We start from the raw sequence: 23,220 nt of genomic DNA, 5'->3' as shown, positions 1-23,220 counted from the left end.
CTGCTATAGACCACCGGACCAGGGGGATGAGGTGGATGAGGCTTTCTTCCGGCAGCTCACGGAAGCTACTAGATCGCATGCCCTGATTCTCATGGGTGACTTTAATTTTCCTGATATCTGCTGGGAGAGCAATACAGCGGTGCATAGACAATCCAGGAAGTTTTTGGAAAGCGTAGGGGACAATTTCCTGGCGCAAGTGCTAGAGGAGCCAACTAGGGGGGGCGCTTTTCTTGACCTGCTGCTCACAAACCGGGTAGAATTAGTGGGGGAAGCAAAAGTGGATGGGAATCTGGGAGGCAGTGACCATGAGTTGGTTGAGTTCAGGATCCTGACGCAGGGAAGAAAGGTAAGCAGCAGGATAAGGACCCTGGACTTCAGGAAAGCAGACTTCGACTCCCTCAGGGAACGGATGGCCAGGATCCCCTGGGGGACTAACTTGAAGGGGAAAGGAGTCCAGGAGAGCTGGCTGTATTTCAAGGAATCCCTGTTGAGGTTACAGGGACAAACCATCCCAATGAGTCGAAAGAATAGTAAATATGGCAGGCGACCAGCTTGGCTTAATGGTGAAATCCTAGCGGATCTTAAACATAAAAAAGAAGCTTACAAGAAGTGAAAGGTTGGACATATGACCAGGGAAGAGTATAAAAATATTGCTCGGGCATGTAGGAATGAAATCAGGAGGGCCAAATCGCACCTGGAGCTGCAGCTAGCGAGAGATGTCAAGAGTAACAAGAAGGGTTTCTTCAGGTATGTTGCCAACAAGAAGAAAGCCAAGGAAAGTGTGGGCCCCTTACTGAATGAAGGAGGCAACCTAGTGACAGAGGATGTGGAAAAAGCTAATGTACTCAATGCTTTTTTTGCCTCTGTTTTCACTAACAAGGTCAGCTCCCAGACTGCTGCGCTGGGCATCACAAAATGCAGAAGAGATGGCCAGCCCTCTGTGGAGATAGAGGCGGTTAGGGACTATTTAGAAAAGCTGGACGTGCACAAGTCCATGGGGCCGGACGAGTTGCATCCGAGAGTGCTGAAGGAATTGGCGGCTGTGATTGCAGAGCCACTGGCCATTATCTTTGAAAACTCGTGGCGAACCGGGGAAGTCCCGGATGACTGGAAAAAGGCTAATGTAGTGCCAATCTTTAAAAAAGGGAAGAAGGAAGATCCTGGGAACTACAGGCCAGTCAGCCTCACCTCAGTCCCTGGAAAAATCATGGAGCAGGTCCTCAAAGAATCAATCCTGAAGCACTTGCATGAGAGGAAAGTGATCAGGAACAGCCAGCATGGATTCACCAAGGGAAGGTCATGCCTGACTAATCTAATCACCTTTTATGATGAGATTACTGGTTCTGTGGATGAAGGGAAAGCCGTGGATGTATTGTTTCTTGACTTTAGCAAAGCTTTTGACACGGTCTCCCATAGTATTCTTGTCAGCAAGTTAAGGAAGTATGGGCTGGATGAATGCACTATAAGGTGGGTAGAAAGCTGGCTAGATTGTCGGGCTCAACGGGTAGTGATCAATGGCTCCATGTCTAGTTGGCAGCTGGTATCAAGTGGAGTGCCCCAAGGGTCGGTCCTGGGGCTGGTTTTATTCAATATCTTCATAAATGATCTGGAGGATGGTGTGGATTGCACTCTCAGGAAATTTGCGGATGATAATAAACTGGGAGGAGTGGTAGATACGCTGGAGGGGAGGGATAGGATACAGAAGGACCTAGACCAATTGGAAGATTGGGCCAAAAGGAATCTGATGAGGTTCAATAAGGATAAGTGCAGGGTCCTGCACTTAGGACGGAAGAACCCAATGCACAGCTACAGACTAGGGACCGAATGGCTAGGCAGCAGTTCTGTGGAAAAGGACCTAGGGGTGACAGTGGACGAGAAGCTGGATATGAGTCAGCAGTGTGCCCTTGTTGCCAAGAAGGCCAATGGCATTTTGGGATGTATAAGTAGGGGCATAGCGAGGAGATCGAGGGACGTGATCGTTCCCCTCTATTCGACATTGGTGAGGCCTCATCTGGAGTACTGTGTCCAGTTTTGGGCCCCACACTTCAAGAAGGATGTGGATAAATTGGAGAGAGTCCAGCGAAGGGCAACAAAAATGATTAGGGGACTGGAACACATGAGTTATGAGGAGAGGCTGAGGGAGCTGGGATTGTTTAGCCTGCAGAAGAGAAGAATGAGGGGGGATTTGATAGCTGCTTTCAACTACCTGAAAGGGGGTTCCAAAGAGGATGGCTCTAGACTGTTCTCAATGGTAGCAGATGACAGAACGAGGAGTAGTGGTCTCAAGTTGCAGTGGGGGAGGTTTAGATTGGATATTAGGAAAAACTTTTTCACTAAGAGGGTGGTGAAACACTGGAATGCGTTATCTAGGGAGGTGGTAGAATCTCCTTCCTTAGAGGTTTTTAAGGTCAGGCTTGACAAAGCCCTGGCTGGGATTATTTAACTGGGAATTGGTCCTGCTTTGAGCAGGGGGTTGGACTAGATGACCTTCTGGGGTCCCTTCCAACCCTGATATTCTATGATTCTATGATTCTATATCAGCACGTGGTGCTCTGAGTCCTCGTCTATTAGTGTGGTGAAACTCCATTAAGGTGAATAGAGTCAATGAGTAACAGGAGAATTTGTTTCCTTGTATCTAATCAGCAGCCTTCCAGCATAAGAATCAGCCATTTTGGACACAAGAAAAATATTTTTGCTGTTTTACCTGTGTACAGTCTGAGAGGGACTGCCTCAATTCTGAGGATGGGGAAGAAGTGAATTAGTTGTAAGAGAGAATACTGCCCAAGTATACAGAGTACAACAAACACTACTTGTATTGTTACAGCAAAAACTGTAGCAAGAACAGTGGAGAGAAAAGTGTAGCTCTAACTAAATGTGCAAGTAAAGCTTTCAACAGCATCAAGTCTGATGCTGCAATATCTTGGATGTGTTATGGTGTACATTCCAGTTTGTTAATGTATGAAAGGCTAAACTCTTAACACTGAAATAAAAGTTGTTTCAAAGTGGCAGATTTCATGCCATTAAAGTCTGTAATTAAAAAAAAGAATTTTAGCAATGTAGTCCCATTGACTTCAATAGGATCATTTGTGAGAGTGACATTATATTACTGCCTAAGTGTTTGCAGGATCAGGGCCCTTTAATTCTCAATATTTTATTTTTTTCCCTATAGCAATTTTCCCAAACAGAATGCCCTTACTAATACTTAGATTAAAAAGGATGGGTCAAAGCCTTGTAGCATCCTTGACTCACAGATGTTCAATCCATTAGACAGTGGTGCTGGTTGCAAACACAGCATGAGCTATTTGTTTATCAATTTTATGTTTGTCTTCTCACTGTAAGGATGCTAATGAGGCCCTGGACTTGCACTTTGCAGCACAGATGAGCATTTTAAGTGTGAAATTTCTTAGTATTTCATATTTTACACTGATACTTCCTGCTAACAATTATCTAACTAAAGTACAAAAGACCCACTTTAGAAATTTAAGATTATAAAAAGGGAAGTAAATGACTAGCTACATGAAGATAAAAAATGATAATTTCTGATAAGAGTGTGACTTTTTTTAAAGTCTTGAGTTTTATCTGCCCTGCCATCTTATGCTTTATGTACCTGAAGTGCCCAGGAGACAGTTGCACTGATAGCCATTCACCAAGTCAATACAGCGTCCTTCATTGAGGCAGGGGTTACTCTGGCATTCATCTACCTGCTCACTGCATATGGCACCCATGTACCCAGAATTGCAGACACAAGTGTACGAATCAATTCCATCCTGGCATTCACCATGGTGGCAAGGGTCAGGGTCACAGTTGTTGATATTCTCTTCACACAAAGTGCCAGTAAAACCTAAGAGAAAAATGAAGAGCTGTGATTAAGATGCTTAGAGATATATTATATGATGTCCTCTGCACTGAATATCAAACACAATAACACAGTGTTTGTCATAAACATAACGGAAGGGTAAACACCTTTAATACCTCCTGGCCAGAGGAAAAACCCCTTTCACCTGTAAAGGGTTAAGAAGCTAAGATAACCTCGCAGGCACCTGACCAAAATGACCAATGAGGAGACAAAATACTTTCAAAGCTGCGCAGGGGGAGGGGGGTGACAAAGGGTTCTCTCGGTCTGTGTGATGCATTTGCTGGGACCAGAGCAGGAATGCAGGTCAGAACTCCTGTAAAAAGTCAGTAAGCAATCTAGTTAGATATGTGTTAGATTCTGTTTTGTTTAAATGGCTGATAAAATAAGTTGTGCTGAATGGAATGTATATTCCTGTTTTTGTATCATCTTGTAACTTAAGGTTTTGCCTAGAGGGACTCTCTATGTTTTGAATCTGATTACCCTGTAAGGTATTTACCATCCTGATTTTACAGAGGCAATTCTTTTACTTTTTCTTTAATTAAAATTCTTCTTTTAAGAACCTGATTACTTTTCATTGTTCTTAAGATCCAGGGGTTTGGGTCTGTGTTTACCTATGCAAATTGGTGAGGATTTTTATCAAGCCTTCCCCAGGAAAGGGGATATAGTGCTTGGGGGGATATTTGGGGGGGGGGGGGAGACGTTTCCAAGTGGGCACTTCCCCTGCTCTTTGCGTAACACTTTGGTGGTGGCAGCGTTTAACCTAAGCTGGTATGAATAAGCTTAGGGGGTCTTTCATGCAGGTCCCCACATCTGTACCCTACAGTTCAGAGTGGGGAAGGAACCTTGGCAGTGTTCATCATAACAAATTAGCAAAATTGTATTCAGAATATACAGAACTGTTTGGGCACCTAACCTGTAACCCATCTCCCAACCCCAGAGAAGCCAACAGACCCTGTATGGTGCACAAAGCACAGTGTGCCACAGAAAAAGCTGCATAGATAATCTTTGCAACAGAGACGGATACCTAGAATGCATTCAAATCTGAGCAATTATGGAGGAAAATATTCAAATTACTATCAGAACTGTTTATTGACATCCATATGAAACAAACTGAAGACAATCCCTTCTCTTACTAGACTACGAGTAATAATACTAGATATTTCCACTATCCAGCAGCCCAGAGGGCTTAACTCTTGTCAATACAAGAAATTAATGCACAGGCCTTGAAAAAATTGACTTTTTCACTGAAGCTTTCCTGGAGGTCTGCAGAAAAGGTAAGTTTTAGCTCAAAAATCTTTTAGTCCTCATGGCTGGCAAGAACCTTTAAACACTCCAACCATGAGCCAACTGTAAGGTGATACACTGCTGTCTGCTAAAGGCTGCTGACATGCACCTCCTGTGCCTCTGCGCAGTAGAGAGTTCTCCATATTTAAATTTATTAATTAGAAAGCTGACTGAAAATATTATTACAATACTACAGCTATTAAATTTAATTACTATAAAGTGTCATACCCCACTGATTCATTCCTTTAAACTGAAGGAGGCAGGACAAGCATTTTTCACCCTGGCTTAGAACGATTTAGTCCTAGGTCTAGGAATTGCCAGGTACATTTTTCAGGCCCTGTTAATGCACTATTATAATGTGGGTGCCCTATAATTTGAGACATTTGGAATTACAGCAGACAAAGCCCTGGAGAACATAGTCGGGGATGATCCTTCACATGGAGCAGAATAGAGGAGTCCTGGTACAAAATCTTTTTTTCTATCTATAATGAATGATGCCATGCAAGACACTTGCTCTCAGTGTCTCCATCACAGAAATGGAGGGAAAGAGGAAGCCAGGGACGTAGCAGTTCTTTAAACAGACACGCTAGTATTTCAACTGCATGGCCATTCACAGTTGCTTTCAGTCTCATTTCCTCAAAACTGCCCATGTTCATTGTACCCCATGTCTTTTTTCCTTTTCTGGGAAATCCAAAGTCTCTCTAGGGAAACAGGCCCCAGCCTGTGTGCCCAAAATCAGCACCTGCTTTTCAAGGTCCTGCATGTCCTCAATCTAGTTAGCACTCTGATCTGGTGTTGCCTTTTCCTGGCACTCCTTGAGCAGCCCACCCTTCTCGTATTGCCGCTCCTCCTGGCACCCCTCCAGTCAGGTAGCCCTGTATTATATATGGCTGCAAACCCCTCTTTCCCCTCCCAGCAGCCTTTGCTAAAGATTAATAACTAAGGCTCCCCTTCACACTGAGTGAAAATCAGCTGGACCAGGCCCTATCTTGAGTTAGGCACAGACTTTCCACAGCTGCTTGCAAGTCCAGAAAAGGTTTGGGTTTTTTGTTTTCCTAGTTTCAGAGTAACAGCCGTGTTAGTCTGTATTCGCAAAAAGAAAAGGAGTACTTGTGGCACCTTAGTCTCTAAGGTGCCACAAGTACTCCTTTTCTTTTTGTTTTCCTAGTGACATTTATTCTGTCACAATCAGTATTCAAAAGAGAATTCACGTGGTAACAACGCCTCTTCTCTGGCCTAGAGCCATTGCATTCTGATATTTCTGAAACTTTCCCTCTTGCATCTATTGCATTCCCTGTGGAATTAGCTATTAAGAGGTATCACGTTGCTTTAAAACTGCAAGCCATCGTAGAGACACACAGTTTACAAGTTGCTACCATACCCATTCACAATGTTCTGACAAGAGTCTCGAAGAGGGTTTCTTAATCCCTGGAATTACACACAAAATAAATGCTACTTCCAGAATTTTCATAGAAATGCTTAACACGGTCAAAAGATGGAATAAGAGAGATTTATGGAGGCAGAGATACAGTCTAGTCTCAGGAACCTGATACATCATTCTGTAACTGGGATGACGTGGTCTGTGTGTGCCAGGTTCATTTTAGAGGAACAGTATCAAAACACATCCTCCTGCATATTCTTTCAAACTCATTAAACAGAGAAAACTGATTTTTTCTTTACCAGGAACCACAAGCTCTAGAGCTCCCATTTCTAGCGGTTGTTCTATAGCAATTCGGTCTTCTTTTGAGATACTGATGTCTGAACAAAATCTGGAGTAAAACTATGGCATAGTTTGCAGTGTGATATCTTGTCATATCGTATGATGCAGAGCCATTTCTGAATAAAGAGAGATGCTTCCCAGTCAGCCATTGGCTTGTGTTGGATTCATAGATTTTAAGACCAGAACGACTTTTCATGATCATTTGCCCTGAACTCCTATGTAACAAGCCATGCAATTTCACCTAGCAATTCCTATGTCAAGTCCAATAACTTGTAGTTGAACTAGAGAAAGTCTTTTAGAATAACAGCTAGTCTTGATAATAAGGACTTCATGTGATTGTAAATTTACACAACTCTTGATAATTTGTTCCACTATTTTAGGACTGTTCTGCTGTTTCTTGCATAGTCTTCCTCTTCCAAAACTGTTGTGAACCTGTCCCGATAAAGCCAAATGGCATTTTGGTAAATTCTGTTGTTTCTAGTAGAGCCAACGTGTTAGGTGCTGTAAAAACATAATGGAAGGCAAGGCTCCTGTCCCAAACAGCTTAGTGTCTACTCATTCCCTGTGTAGCATTATTAGACTATTCCTGGCACCCTTTGCCACTTCCCTTCTTTGGGGAAGAGGACTTGCCCAACATAAAATGAGGACCAAAAAAAAGGAAGGAATGTTTTATTTAAGTCTGATCTAAAGTTAGGGGTTCAGTTCTCTGGTACTTTTAGGATGTCTCGGGGCAAGTCTGTCTCTGTGGATTCTGTACAGAGCAGAGTACGTTATTGCTGCTAAACAACTTATCTTACCTTAGCCGCTTTTTAAATAGAATTTGACACTTGGGATGGATTCACTGATAATAAGCCAAAATGAATCCATCCAGACTAAGAGTGCCTGTCTGAGACAGTGGCAGCTGCAGGGGCCTCTTTCCTTGTACCACAGTTTCTAGAGCCTCAAGAGCCCCGGTGATGTGGGTTTAAAGCATCAGATGTTACAAAGTGGGAAACTGAGGAACAGGGGTAGGAAACTTGTTCAACACCTTTGGAAATAAGTGGCCAAGATCAGTCCAGAATAAGAGTCTAATTGACCCAGTCCTAAATGAAGCCTCACCCAGCAGTTTCTGCTCAGAGCTGAAGAGTTAAGGCTGGTCTTAGACAGCTCTAAGGCACCTGCAACCTTCTGTTTGAACTGACGTCTTGTAATTTTTATAGCTATATCAGGCCCATTAAAAAGCTATGTTAAAAAAGTTTAGGCTGGAAAGTCATGTACTTAAGTTAGGAACTGTCACATTTGAGGTTGCAAATGCAACCTATGAGCTGAATGTCACCCAGAAGAAGATGGTTTTATCCTTGGCTCTGCCATGGAGTTCCTATGTGACCCTGGGCAAACCACTTAAATCAGACTTTTTGGCAGGTGGCTACTAACTGTGTACCACATTTCCTGGGTGTTCAACTTTTAAGGCACTATGTACGCTCATAGCCCATTCCTCACAGTTATATTAAGTAGTTTGGAAGCAGACAAGCAGGAAGCAATACAGTGTAGCATTGCTCTACCCATCTTTCTTGGTCTCAGGCAGTTTTCACTTGGGCCCATCCTGAAGTCCCAAAGAAAGCATTCCATGCTGGGGAATCCCCGAATGGAAAAACACCAATAAATAGGGACTCTTTGTATGGAAAAAGTGATGACACTGAAAAGTGAAGCTAGACTTCCTTCCAGGCAACTGTGAATCCTTTGGTGTTACAAACCAGGGGACTTCTGTCCCTAAGAGACACTCAGTGCTGCCCTCTGCTGCAGAGAGGTAGGCAGCAAAGATTCCTGGAAAAAAGACCTTCAGAGACAGCACAGACCAAATGCTTCACTGCCCATCTCTGCTCACTACATAGGCTGCACATTCTAGTTTCTATTCAAGGGGCTCTAGCCACTGCGCTGAATGTGAGAAGATGTGACAAGGCTAACCTGTGGCACACTGGCATTCGTAGCCATTTGGATAATCAATGCACTTGGCTCCATTTAGACAAGGTGTGCTGGAGCAATCATCAATGTCGATCTGGCACACAGCTCCAGTGAAACCTGAAAGGCAAGAGGAAAGTGAGAATCCTGAAGCTATTCAGAGTAGAATCCATCCCCTGTCCCTTCCTGCTCCTCAAACAGGCCCACCTGAAGAACTGGCCAATTTGCAGCTTTTCAACCAGCCAGTTTTTCTCCTTGTGACTGCCATTTTGGCTCCATAATTTAAGCTCTCATTTGTTAGATCTTTAGATTTTATGGTTAAGAAGAAGAGTGTTGAATGTTAACAAAGAAATGGATACTGGCCACCTGCCAGAGTCTGCAGACAGCCTGAAATTGATTCTGGAGAAGCGTGAACTCTTCTCATTAACCATAATGCGTTGTTAACTCTGAATCCTAATGATACTTTCAATGTCATATTGTTAACTACTTACCTCAAAGTAAGAAGGACAATCATTATGATTAGGCTTAGAAGAATTCAATTTTTTAAATAATGTCAACAGATAGTATTGATGTTCATTTTTAAGCATTTTTTCTATTTTTATCAATTTAAATTTTCAAAGTTGCAGGAAATTATGGAGGGGTCAGACAATAATTATTTAATGAAAGTAGACATTTTGAGAGTCAAAAAGGTAAAGCTTTATTAACATTAAAACATTGTCAACATCACGTCAAAATATACAAAGTAAATATTCTTAAATAAAAGAAGAAGTTTTCAGGAAATATAAGAAAATGCTGCTTATCTGTGAATTTTGATTATCGTCAATGGAAATACTTTTGCTGTGAAATCAACATTTACCTACATTTACCGACAAAAATCAAATCCTTCAATGCCTAAATATGATCTCTGAAACATCTCACTTTGAAATGAACAAGCTTGGACTTGAGTGGAGCTTTAGAGAGTACCACCACTTTTCTCCCCATTAAATCTCTGAGCACAGCGTCAATTGCATCAAAGAGTAGGCAGATTTTGGCAGATGTATTGCTCAGGATTAATTCTTAGCAAATCTTTAAAACTGCTCACATATAGTTTGGTAGATCCAAACTGTGTTTCATCATTAGCCCGCACCCCTCCCTGGATTAACTGGTTCCTGGTCCAGCAAAACACCCTGCCAAGAGGTAACTTCTATCCTCCAAGTCAAAAGGGCAGGAACAATCTTTGTGATACTCAGGATATGTCACACTGCAAGTGAAGGTATGCTTATAGTGTTCATCTGACTGGCACAGGTAACAATGGCAATGAGGACATGTTGGCACAGGTTAGCTGGCCCAGTTTCAGCTCACCTGAGACTCTGGGTACCTACTTAGGTTGCTGGCCTATGCCACAGGCAATGCCTCCACATCTTCACTGCTATTGTTATCCACCCTAGCTAGATTAAAGCAAACATGGGCTTGCATATCTGTACTTTAGTAATACTGTAACTTGCAAAGCAAAAAGAAAAGGAGTACCTGTGGCACCTGACTAACAAATTTATTTGAGCATAAGCTTTCATGAGCAAAGCAATACATCTTCATTTGCAGTGCAGACATGTCAGAATAGGGCTGGCATGGAACAACAAGAACAAAGCAAAGGGAGGACCCTCCACAGTGGTATGCTTGGGAAACAGAGGATGCCATCAACAAAACAACAAATGGAGGAGACTTCGGGCAGTCAAAGTGAGGAACTCCACATGAAGAAATAATTCATCTATTTCTAACGCATCCCCTTAGCCACAATTACAGCTAAGGCTAACACAGCAGTATGGGATGCACAGTACAGCACAGGACAAGATGTCCCCATGCCTTACAACGCTTTGTTATTGATAACGCCTATCAACAAGGTAGTAGATTGTGTCAGTTATGGTGATGCAGTGGCACCAGGAGAAGGGAAGAGAGGACTCAAGAACTACTTCTGGGGGGAAGGGACTGAAGGAAAGTGGAGATTTCCCTGGGCTGGCCCAGGAAAAAAAGCATTTAATTCTCCCCCGGTTGGCTTACAAGACATTGGACCTTAACCTGGTGACCTTGAACCTGGTGCTGGTCCCTTAGATGAGCAGCAGCCCCTTTCTGCAGAGAATTCTGACTCCCTGTACTGTGCTAGCGACTTAACCATGTTGTGTTGCTGAGCAAAGGCTCTCACCTAAAACCTTGAGGAAGCCAAAAAAAATTATGTGGAGGATGAAAACTGGTTCAAATTAAAATAGATTTAAAATATAATCTCTACAGACTTTGGTCTGTAATTCACCATGACATTCTTAACAAGTGAAGTCATGGCTGTAGCTGCTGTGTAAAGCTACATGTTCACTCTTAACATTTGTCCAGTTAAATGCACAGTGTTAATGTTGCATCAGGGTAGTTGCATATTAAATTTATTTAGCAAGTATTACAGCTAATCATTTCTGTTCTCCTTTAAAGGAATTCTAACTTGGGCATGAGCACTCTGCAGGGAAGGCACATCCTGAGCAGATTTGCATTCGCTCCATTCCAACAGTCTGTTGTGCCCTTTGTAAGCAGAAGTAGAGGTGGTGCAGGAGAGGAACCCTTACCAGGTGGGCAGACACACTGGAAGCGATTGACTTTATCCAGACATTCTCCATTGTTCACACAGGGATTACTCTGGCATTCGTTAATCTCCAGTTCACAGTGCACACCTTTAAACCCTGGAAAGGATAACAAGGAATGGCAGAAAGGCTTTAGAAAGTGCTGGGATGTTGGCTACACCTTATTCCAGGACTGAAAATCAAAACTAGATTTAACTGAAGTAGAGATTCCAGTTTGTATTGTCATTTTTGATGTAAAGAGACCATACTTTAAAGGCATAAATACAAGAGTTACAGTGGAGTTTTCAACTTGAACATTACATTTTCAGAGCTGCATGCATGATCTCCCAATATCACATTAAAGACAGAAATCTGAATTAAAATGTACCATTTTCTTCTGCATGCTGAAAAGAGACAGAGACAATTATGTTTTTAATGATTTGGGAGGTGACCAAATACACTGGTGCCCATCAACAGAGTCACTGACAATAAAAGGAGATAATTTACAAAACAAAAGAAAACTTTAACTCAGCAGGTAGTCACTCTGAAATTCACTCCCACGGGAGGGCAGGGTCAAAATACTGTATGTGGATTTTGGAAAGAGTGGAGCAACGCCTTCATTTGTTACTAGACTTAGTGAGTAAGACTTACTAAGTCTGGTTAAATTCACTTTATGTTTCAGCGTGTCAGCTCATTACCTAGTGGAGTCATGAAGGAATGGTTTTTCTGTATTTGCATATCACTGCACAATTGGCCAAGGGCATACCGGTTTTTTCCCTGAAGCACTGGGCATTGGTCACTACTAAAGGGAAGTTAATAGGTTGGACAGAGCATTGGTGTACTTGATGTGGTAAACGCTACAGAGTAAAGATTTCAAACATGTCAGAAAATATTTTTAATAGTGATATCTATCAGTCTATAGAATAGCTTCCCAATCTACTGGGAACTGAATCACTTGCAACATTGAAAACCTAGACTTGACAAAGCCCAGGAAATTATCCAAAACCAAAAGTTAAGATACAAAGAAGGTTAAGAAGTAACCAATTTGTGTGCTTGTATTTAATTTAACAAGCTAGGCCTTGCTCACTAACAAATTACAGACTAGTTTCTCTTTCTGCTTCACACCACCCTGCTTTCTCCTCCCCTCACACACCAGCAAGACTTCACAACCATCTGCCCAGAGCAAATCATCTGCAGTGACTTCATTCAGCACAGCTCTTGGGCACTCCCATTACACTCTGGCACAGTGGACAACCCTCCTCTTCCTCACACTTCTGAGCTTTTCTATCTTTGCTAGAAGCCCCATCCCAGCTTGGAAAGTGTCCCCTTACCTGGCATGCACAGACATGTGAACCCTCCAATTTTATCCAGGCAAGTGGCATCATTCTGACATGGTTCGGAAAGACATTCATTAATGTCCAGTTCACAGCGAGGCCCTGTGTACCCCTTCAGACATTCACAGTGGAAGGAGCCTTCTGTATTCACACATTTCCCGGCATGCTCACATGGGTTGCTGTTTGCTGCAATAGACATATATTTATATATCAGAATCTACTTTTCTGGTCATGACAGCCTCAGCACCATCTCCAGTCAGGCCTTTCTCGTGCCATTGCCTCCTGACAAGAAGCGTAGGGCAGAAAGGACTCTTCTTTCTACTGTGAGGTGCCTGCTGCCTTTTCTGTACCTGAGGAAAAATTCAATGGCATCCTGTTTTCAGATAGGAAGAGAAATTTCCCAGCCTTATCAACAGGTCAAGAAGAGCATTCTGGTCTGTACCACTGCTCCTCTCCTCACTCCCATGGAGCTGAAGATGGCATTGACAGAGGCACCCAACCGGGGATCAGGGCACTCAAGCCTCTTTGAAGGCCTCATATCCAAATCACCTCTTCAACTTGCCCACCCACTTCAGGGCTGAGGCCTTCAGGATGCTCCTGAGCCCAGGTGACAGCCAGGCCTTTGCTACCTATCTCAGTCAGACTAGCCTTTAGGGCCCTCTCCTAGAGGAGCTTCACACAGCATTCTTGTCCAAGGTAGGGTAGAGGAGTAAAACTCACTCAAGGAATTGCCCTCTCCAGAAGACACCAGCACCAGGTATGCTGGTTAGTGATGGTCTTCAAGAGGTACTATGGGCAGTGGGCACACACAAAAATCTCAGTGTCAAGGTTGAAAATGTGTTAGACAAGCCCCAAAATATTAGCTGTGCAAAAATTGCAACTTCTAAACAAATGGTAAGAAGTCTGGAAATGTAATTAAAGAATCTAGCTGCTTCCTTGCTGTTAGACATAACATCATTAACCTCTACCACATGAAGGACTGAAACAGCTGACATATAAACTCTGAGGCATTATCCTCAAAATAGATTTGACACAGAGATGGTCCAAAACAACCAAACAGGGAAAAACAAGATCTCATATAAATGGAAAGGTTATATCTGTTTGCTCAGGAAACAGGTACACTGACCCTAAAGTGCTACAGCAACAACCTGAACTGGATGGAGAATCAGACATCCGAGATAAAAAAAAAAGTACCAGTAGCAAAGAGAAAAGTGGTTCTTGAGAGAGCACTAAGTGGTCTAAGTAACCAAGCATCAACATAACTGATGAGCCCAAGTGACCAAGAGCCACCAGGAGCAAGTGGGCCTTTGTCAGGGTCATTCTTCTGCACACTGGGAGCTGCAATGGAAAAGCTGCTTCTGTTATCTAGTCCATCCCTCCATGTCCTGGTGCAGACTCAGTGGCTGATGACTTCATTGGCATGTAGACCCAACTTTGGGGTCCACTTTGGAAAGAACAAACCCACACTGGGTGAGTGAGCCAATCAGCAATCCATTTTACTCCTCCTGCCAGATAAATGAGCTTAATCCCAGGGAACAGCTGCTGTTGGGGCAGAAGTAACTGGATCACTGCCTTTCCTTATTTCTCCCAGCAGCGAAATGAGACTGTTATCACAAACAGTCCACTGGTATCTGAACCACCAGGAATAAACTGGAGAGGCGACAACAACACTATAAAGATTGCAGATTAGGCTATATTGGGAAAAACTGTGATTGCCAGTAATAAAAAAGGTCATACTGGGTCAGACCAAAGGTCCATCTACCCCAGTATGGTATTCTGTCTTTTGACAGTGGCCAATGCCAGGTGCCCCAGAGGGAATGAACAAAACAGGTAATCACCAAGTGATCCCTCCCCTGTCGCCCATTCCCAGATTCTGGCAAACACAGGCTAGGGAAACCATCCCTATCCATCCTGGCTAATAGCCACTGATGGACCTATCCTCCATGAACTTATCTAGTTCTTTTTTGAACCCTGTTATAGTCTTGGCCTTCACAACATCCCCTGGCAAGGAATTCCACAGGTTGACTGTACATTGTGTGAAAAAATACTTCCTTTTGTTGGTTTTAAACTTGCTGCCTATTAATTTAATGTGGTGACCCTTAGTTCTTGTGTTATGAGAAGGAGTAACTAACACTTCCTTATTTACTTTCTCCACACCAGTCATGATTTTATAGACCTCTATCGTATTCCCCCTTAGTCGTCTCTTTTCCAAGCTGAAAAGCCCGTCTTTTTAATCTCTCCTAATATGGCAGTCGTTCCATACCCCTAATAATTTTTGCAAAAAGAAAAGGAGGACTTGTGGCACCTTAGAGACTAACCAATTTATTAGAGCATAAGCTTTCGTGAGCTACAGCTCACTTCTTCAGATGCATATCGTGGAAACTGCAGCAGGCTTTATATATACACAGAGAATATGAAACAATACCTATTCCCACCCCACTGTCCTGCTGGTAATAGCTTATCTAAAGTGATTTCCAGCACAAATCCAGGTTTTCTCACCCTCCACCCCCCCACACAAATTCACTCTCCTGCTGGTGATAGCCCATCCAAAGTGATAACTCTTTACACAATGTGCATGACAATTAAGCTGGGCTATTTCCTGCATAAATCCAGGTTCTCACATCCCCCCCACCCCCATACACACACAAACTCACTCTCCTGCTGGTAATAGCTCATCCAAACTGACCACTCTTCAAGTTAAAATCCAAGTTAAACCAGAACATCTGGGGGGGGGGGGGTAGGAAAAAACAAGAGGAAACAGGCTACCTTGCATAATGACTTAGCCACTCCAAGTCTCTATTTAAGCCTAAATTAATAGTATCCAATTTGCAAATGAATTCCAATTCAGCAGTTTCTCGCTGGAGTCTGGATTTGAAGTTTTTTTGTTTTAAGATAGCGACCTTCATGTCTGTGATCGCGTGACCAGAGAGATTGAAGTGTTCTCCGACTGGTTTATGAATGTTATAATTCTTGACATCTGATTTGTGTCCATTTATTCTTTTACGTAGAGACTGTCCAGTTTGACCAATGTACATGGCAGAGGGGCATTGCTGGCACATGATGGCATATATCACATTGGTGGATGTGCAGGTGAACGAGCCTCTGATAGTGTGGCTGATGTTATTAGGCTCTGTGATGGTGTCCCCTGAATAGATATGTGGGCACAGTTGGCAACGGGCTTTGTTGCAAGGATAAGTTCCTGGGTTAGTGGTTCTGTTGTGTGGTATGTGGTTGTTGGTGAGTATTTGCTTCAGGTTGCGGGGCTGTCTGTAGGCAAGGACTGGCCTGTCTCCCAAGATTTGTGAGAGTGTTGGGTCATCCTTTAGGATAGGTTATAGATCCTTAATAATGCGTTGGAGGGGTTTTAGTTGGGGGCTGAAGGTGACGGCTAGTGGCGTTCTGTTATTTTCTTTGTTAGGCCTGTCCTGTAGTAGGTAACTTCTGGGAACTCTTCTGGCTCTATCAATCTGTTTCTTTACTTCTGCAGGTGGGTATTGTAGTTGTAAGAAAGCTTGACAGAGATCTTGTAGGTGTTTGTCTCTGTCTGAGGGGTTGGAGCAAATGCGGTTGTATCGCAGAGCTTGGCTGTAGACGATGGATCGTGTGGTGTGGTCAGGGTGAAAGCTGGAGGCATGCAGGTAGGAATAGCGGTCAGTAGGTTTCCGGTATAGGGTGGTGTTTATGTGACCATTGTTTATTAGCACTGTAGTGTCCAGGAAGTGGATCTCTTGTGTGGACTGGACCAGGCTGAGGTTGGTGGTGGGATGGAAATTGTTGAAATCATGGTGGAATTCCTCAAGGGCTTCTTTTCCATGGGTCCAGATGATGAAGATGTCATCAATATAGCGCAAGTAGAGTAGGGGCTTTAGGGGACGAGAGCTGAGGAAGCGTTGTTCTAAATCAGCCATAAAAATGTTGGCATACTGTGGGGCCATGCGGGTACCCATAGCAGTGCCGCTGATCTGAAGGTATACATTGTCCCCAAATGTGAAGTAGTTATGGGTAAGGACAAAGTCACAAAGTTCAGCCACCAGGTTAGCCGTGACATTATCGGGGATAGTGTTCTTGACGGCTTGTAGTCCATCTTTGTGTGGAATGTTGGTGTAGAGGGCTTCTACATCCATAGTGGCCAGGATGGTGTTACATCTACACCAACACCTACATCTACACCAACATTCCACACAAAGATGGACTACAAGCCGTCAAGAACACTATCCCCGATAATGTCACGGCTAACCTGGTGGCTGAACTTTGTGACTTTGTCCTTACCCATAACTACTTCACATTTGGGGACAATGTATACCTTCAGATCAGCGGCACTGCTATGGGTACCCGCATGGCCCCACAGTATGCCAACATTTTTATGGCTGATTTAGAACAACGCTTCCTCAGCTCTCGTCCCCTAAAGCCCCTACTCTACTTGCGCTATATTGATGACATCTTCATCATCTGGACCCATGGAAAAGAAGCCCTTGAGGAATTCCACCATGATTTCAACAATTTCCATCCCACCACCAACCTCAGCCTGGTCCAGTATTTATCAACACTGAATTTAATCTGCCATTTTGTTGCCCAGTCACCCAGTTTTGGGAGATCCTTTTGTAGCTCTTCGCAGTCTGCCTGGAACTTAACTATCTTGAGCAATTTTGTATCATCTGCAAATTTTGCCACCTCACTGTTTACTCCTTTTTCCAGATCATTTATGAATATGTTGAATAGGACTGGGCCCACTACAGTCCCCTGGAGGCAGGGGTGAAAGTAACTTAAAGGACTTACCGGCATGCCGGAGTCCTGAGCGGAGGCGTGGCCTCAACCAGAAGAGGCGGGGCCTTTAAAGATTTAAAGGCCCCAGGGCTCCAGCTCGGAGCTCCAGGGCCTTTAAATCACCCCCGGAGCTCCCAGCTGCAGAGACTCTGGGTCCTTTAAATCACTGCCCGAGCCCGGCTGCCTGAGCCCTGGGGTAGCAACGGCAGGGCTCAGGTGGCGCTTTGAAGGGACTGGGGCTCCCCGCAGCGGCTGGAGCCCTGGGCCCTTTAAATCACCGCCGGAGCCCTGCCACTGCTACCCAGGGCTCCGGCAGCAGGGCTCGGGAGGCGGTTTAAAGGGCCCAGGGCTCCAGCCGCTGCAGGGAGCCCTGGGCCTTTTAAATCGCCAGCCTGGGGAACCCGGTCCAGTCCAGCACGGCGTACTGGCTCTTGCCAGTACGCCGTACTGGACCGGACTGGCTTACTTTCACCTCTGCCTGGGGGACACCACTATTTACCTCTCTCCATTCGGAAAACTGACCATTTATTCCTACCCTTTGTTTCCCATCTTCTAACCAGTTACCAATCCAAGAAAGGACCTTCCCTCTTATCCCATGACAGTTTATTTAACTTAAGAGCCTTTGGTAAGGGACCTTGTCAAAGGCTTTCTGAAAATTTAAGTACACTATATCCACTGGATCCCTTTTTTCTACATGCTTGTTGACCCCCCCACCCCCTCAAAGATTTCTAGTAGGTTGGTGAGGCATGATTTCCCTGTACAAAAACCATGTTGACTATTCCCCAACAAATTATTTTCATCTATGTGTCTGACAAGTTTGTTCTTTACTATAGTTTCAACCAGTTTGCCCGTACTGAACTCAGGCTTACCAGCCTGTAATTGCTGAGATCACCTCTGGAGCCCTTTTAAAAAATTGGTCTCACATTAGCTATCCTCCAGTCATTTAGTACAGAAGCTGATTTCAATGATAGGCTACAGACTACAGTTAGTAATTCTACAATTTCACATTTGAGTTCCTTCAGAACTCTTGGGTGTATACCATCTGGTCCTGGTGACTTATTACCGTTGAGTTTATAAATTTGTTCCAAAACCTCCTCTAATGACACCTCAATCTGGGACAGTTTCTCAGATTTGTCACTTAAAAAGAATGGTTCATGTTTGGGAATCTCCCTCACATCCTCAACCGTGAAGACCGATGTAAAGAATTCATTTAGTTTCTCCACAATGGACTTATCCTCCTTGAGTGCTCCTTTAGCATCTTGATCGTCCAGTGGCTGCACTGGTTGTTTAGCAGGCTTCCTGCTTCTGATGTACTTAAAACATCTGTTGAAATTACTTTTTGAGTCTTTGGCTAGCTGTTCTTCAAATTTGTTTCTGGCCCTCCTAATTATATTTTTTACATGTCATTTGCCAGAGTTTATGTGCCTTTCTATTTTCCTCACTCGGATTTAACTTCCACTTTTTAAAGGCTGCCTTTTTGCCTTTCACTGCTCCTTTGACTTTGTTGTTTAGCCACGGTGGCACTTCCTGGTTCTCTATGATTTTTTAATTTCGGATATACAGTTAAGTTGAGCTTCTATTATGGTGTCTTTAAAAAGTTTCCGTGCAGCTTGCAGGGATTTAACTTTTGGGGCAGTACCTTTTAATTTCTGTTTAACTAACTTCCTCATTTTTGTGTAGTTCTCCTTTCTGAAATTAAATGCTACTGTGCTGGGCTGCTGTGGTGTCTTCCCCGCCATAGGGATGTTAAATTTAATTATATTATGGTCAATATTACCAAGAAGTCCAGCTATATTCACCTCTTGGACCAGATCCTGTGCTCCACTTAGGACTAAATCAAGAATTGTCTCTTCTCTTGTGGATTCCAGGACTAGCTGCTCCAAGAAGCAGTCATTTAAGGTGCCAAGAAACTTTATCTCTGCATCCCGTCCTGAGGTGACATGTACCCAGTCAATATCGGGATAGTTGAAATCCCCCATTATTATTAATTTTTTAAATTTTAATAACCTCTCTAATCTCCCTGAGTATTTCACAGTCACTGTCACCATCCTGGTCAGGTGGTCAGTAATATATCCCTACTGCTATATCTTATTATTAGAGCATGGAATTCCTATCCATCGAGATTCTATGGTACTGTTTGGTTCATTTAAGATTTTTACTTCATTTGATTCTACACTTTCTTTCACATATAGCTCCACTCCCTCACCAGTGTGACCTGTTCTGTCCTTCCGATATATTTTGTACCCTGGTATTACTGTGTCCTATTGATTATCCTCATTCCACCAAGTTTCTGTGATGCTATTATATTAATATCCTCATTTAAAATGAGGCACTCTAGTTCACCCATCTTATTATTTAGACTTTTAGCATTGGTGTATAAGCACTTTAAAAACTTGTCACTTTTTAGCTGTCTATTACATGATGTAACTGAATGGGAATTTTCTTCATTTGACTGTTTCTCATCAGATCCTACCTGTATTTGATCATCTTCCATCCTCTCCTCCTTACTAGGTCATAGAGAATCTCCATTAGTAGATCCTCCCCAAGGGATGTCACTGTCCGAACCATGTGCTCCTCCACACCTGCCGGCTTTCCCCCAGCCCTTAGTTTAAAAACTGCTCAATGACCTTTTTAATTTTAAGTGCCAGCAATCTGGTTCCATTTTGGTTTAGGTAGAGCCCATCCTTCCTGTATAGGCTCCCTCTTTCCCAAAAGTTTCCCCAGTTCCTAATAAATCTAAACCCCTCCTCCCTACACCATCGTCTCATCCACACATTGAGACCCTGCAGTTCTGCCTGTCTAACCGGCCCTGCGTGTGGAACTGGAAGCATTTCAGAGAATGCCACCATGGAGGTCCTGGACTTCAATCTCTTTCCCAGCAGCCTAAATTTGGCCTTCAGGACCTCTCTTCTACCCTTCCCTATGTCACTGGTACCTACATGTACCACGACCACCGGCTCCCCACCAGCACTACACATAAGTCTATATAGAAGTTTAGGTTCTATAATTATATGAGCCAAGCAAAGGTCCTAATGGAGAATCAATCCTATTGAGACTCCCTGAAGAGAGTATGAACCATAGAATTTAAGGCCAGAAGGAGCCATCAGATCATCTGGTGGGGTTTATTAGATATGCAGAAGGAATGGGATAGAAAATATGGAAATCATGCCATTATATAAATCAATGGCATGCCCCCAACTGGAATATGGTACAGTATTACTGATTTCAGTACATCAGAAAGAATTGGAAGGGGTTCTGAGATGGATAAGAATTATTAGGGACATAGAAAAACTTCTATGAAGACAATGGCTTGGGAGCAGACAGATAAGATATACAAAATAAATACATACATGTATACAAAATATACAGAGAAGATTCATTGGGATCTTAACCCTGTCTCATAACACAAAACCAGAGTCATTCAGTGACATTTAAAGGTGGTATATACAAAATGGTTGAGAGGAAACATTTTCCAATTAACATAATTAGCTATGGAACTCATTACCACAAGATGTAATTGAGGCCATAAGCTCATCAGGTTTAATAAGGATTAGAGATATTATATGGATGACATGAATATCCAGAGCTATAGCAGTAAGTATGGGAAGAGTTATGGAAGGAATACAAGCTCTCTTGCTTCAACCTCTAAGTATTGGGGATTAATTGGAAACTTCTGTGAGGGCAAGTATCCCATAACTGACTACGCAGGGCTTCTTGCACCTTTCTCTGAAGCAGCCAATACTACCCACTCTCAGAGACCGGCTTCTGACTAGATGGATCTCTGGAAGTCTGGTACTTCTGAGTTTTGATCTCAGTGACAGACTCCAACATCTGGGCAGTCATTTAATTTCTATTTCAGCTTCCCATAGAGAAGTGTTTCAGAGTAGCAGCCGTGTTAGTCTGTATCCGCAAAAAGAAAAGGAGTACTTGTGGCACCTTAGAGACTAACAAATTTATTTGAGCATAAGCTTTCGTGAGCTACAGCTCACTTCATCGGATGCATGCATGCGATGAAGTGAGCTGTAGCTCACGAAAGCTTATGCTCAAATAAATTTGTTAGTCTTTAAGGTGCCACAAGTACTCCTTTTCATAGAGGAGTGGTCATTCTAGCCTACGTTTCAGAGCTGGAGAGAGGTTACAATGTTCGTAAAGTGCTGTGAAGATCAAAAGTACGACGCAAGTCTTAAATTGTTGATGGAACAATGCAAAACTGTATCCTGGGCCTTTGTATCACATAGATCACGTACTTCACCAAGCTGTTCCTCCATCAGTTTCTCAAGTAGAACAATCCACAAACCTACCTATTAGCAAAAGCACAAAGAGCAGATGGGAACTCACCCATAGCACACTCATCCACGTCGTCAGTACAGTCTGCTCCTTTATAGCCTTGGGGACAGGTGCAGATGTAGTGTCCATTCAGAGGGTTGGTATCACACAGAGCTCCCATCAGGCATGGGTTGCTAACACATGCATCATCCAAGTGGCACAGGAGACCTACAGAAGCAAAGGAGGTCACACTAAGCAGTTCATTGAAAAGAATAAAATCTCTTCATCAGGTTGCACTACACATTTAGCATTCTCCACACTGATTTTTTTAAGGTCCCATTTCCCATGCCAAGAGGCGACTGGAACCATGACAGAAGATGATGTCTTCTGCAGACATTTGCCATTGGAATCTGACCATATACTGTACAGCATAATAAAATGGCATGTCATACTGCTGTGGTTTCAAAGCGTTTGTCAGTACTCCCTGTATGCTATAATGGTTTAGTGTTTAAAGCATCAGCTGGGAGCACCTCTTCCTCTTTCTCTCCCCGCCCCAGCTAGCATGGTACATCTTCTGGTGAACACACCAATGCAGCTCCCTTCCTCAGTCCTCAACCTGCTCAGGAGCTATTGCATAGCCTCCAGACTGCCAGTGCAGCTCCCTTGGTATGTCAATGCTCTTAGCTTCTTATCTACACCTGCAGGGGATTCCCCACCAGGCCAGGTAAGGCAGCTTTAAAGCACCACTCCTCCTGTACGAAGCCACGTCCCAGTTCCCCACTTTAGTTGTATGGGTGTGTTATCTCAGAGGCACAGGAGCTCCAAAATCCAGTCCCCCCATTCCTGGGCTCTGGTTTTATAGACAAGCTGTATTCCAGTTCTTGCACAGGGCCCCATCCAACCATACCTTCTCAGGGTAGTACAGCCCTCACAGGGTCTGCAAGTAATTCTTCCTCCCTTAAATAAGGGATCACAACGGTCTTTCCCCTTGGTGTGTGCAGGGTGGCCAGTTTATCCTGCCCTTGGTCACAGAGGAGTCCCTTACCACCCACAGGGTGCCATCAGAGAGCATTCGGGCCCCACACAGTGATGCAGCTGCCTGCCCTGAAGTCCAAACTGCCCCAGTTTCTCCTTGTCCAAGGCCACTTCCTCCACACTGCCCGAATGTGCCAGGGGGCCTGGGTGTGAGCCAGGATCTATCCCTGTGCCATGTGCACACACAAGGACAGTTAGGGTTGTCCTGTTAGCCTTCATTTATGCTTTTAAGCACTTCTATTGGAAGCCTCAACGTTAAACAATTATAATCTTACTGTTCACAATTTATCCTGTGACAGGCCAGATGCTGGCTGGTCTTTGCACAGGTGAGGAGGGTGCAGAGAGTATAAGAAACCTTCCCTTTCACTTGTGCTCCTGCATGCATGGCTAGGAACATTCCCAAGAGAGGGTCCTCTTCCACACAAGTGGTGGATGGTCACAAAGAGG

At 43.6% G+C, this 23,220-nt stretch overlaps 1 protein-coding gene across 2 annotated transcripts in view; it reads right to left on the bottom strand.

Moving 5' to 3' along the window:
* Positions 1-23,220, bottom strand: part of NOTCH2 (notch receptor 2) — a 134,143-nt gene that overhangs the window by 48,571 nt on the left and 62,352 nt on the right. For both annotated transcript variants that reach the window (XM_073356270.1, XM_073356269.1), the window contains exons 7-11: positions 21,811-21,966; positions 12,706-12,894; positions 11,381-11,494; positions 8,805-8,918; positions 3,608-3,841 (exon numbers count right to left, since the gene is read on the bottom strand). In XM_073356270.1, the coding sequence (XP_073212371.1) occupies positions 3,608-3,841; positions 8,805-8,918; positions 11,381-11,494; positions 12,706-12,894; positions 21,811-21,966 (807 nt within the window). The remainder of the gene's footprint in view (positions 1-3,607; positions 3,842-8,804; positions 8,919-11,380; positions 11,495-12,705; positions 12,895-21,810; positions 21,967-23,220) is intronic.

Source organism: Lepidochelys kempii, chromosome 8 (genome assembly GCF_965140265.1).
Source record: "Lepidochelys kempii isolate rLepKem1 chromosome 8, rLepKem1.hap2, whole genome shotgun sequence".
In the NCBI taxonomy this organism is placed as follows: domain Eukaryota; kingdom Metazoa; phylum Chordata; order Testudines; family Cheloniidae; genus Lepidochelys; species Lepidochelys kempii.
Note: the sequence above shows the minus strand (reverse complement) of the source record. Positions and strands in the feature narration are given on the sequence as shown.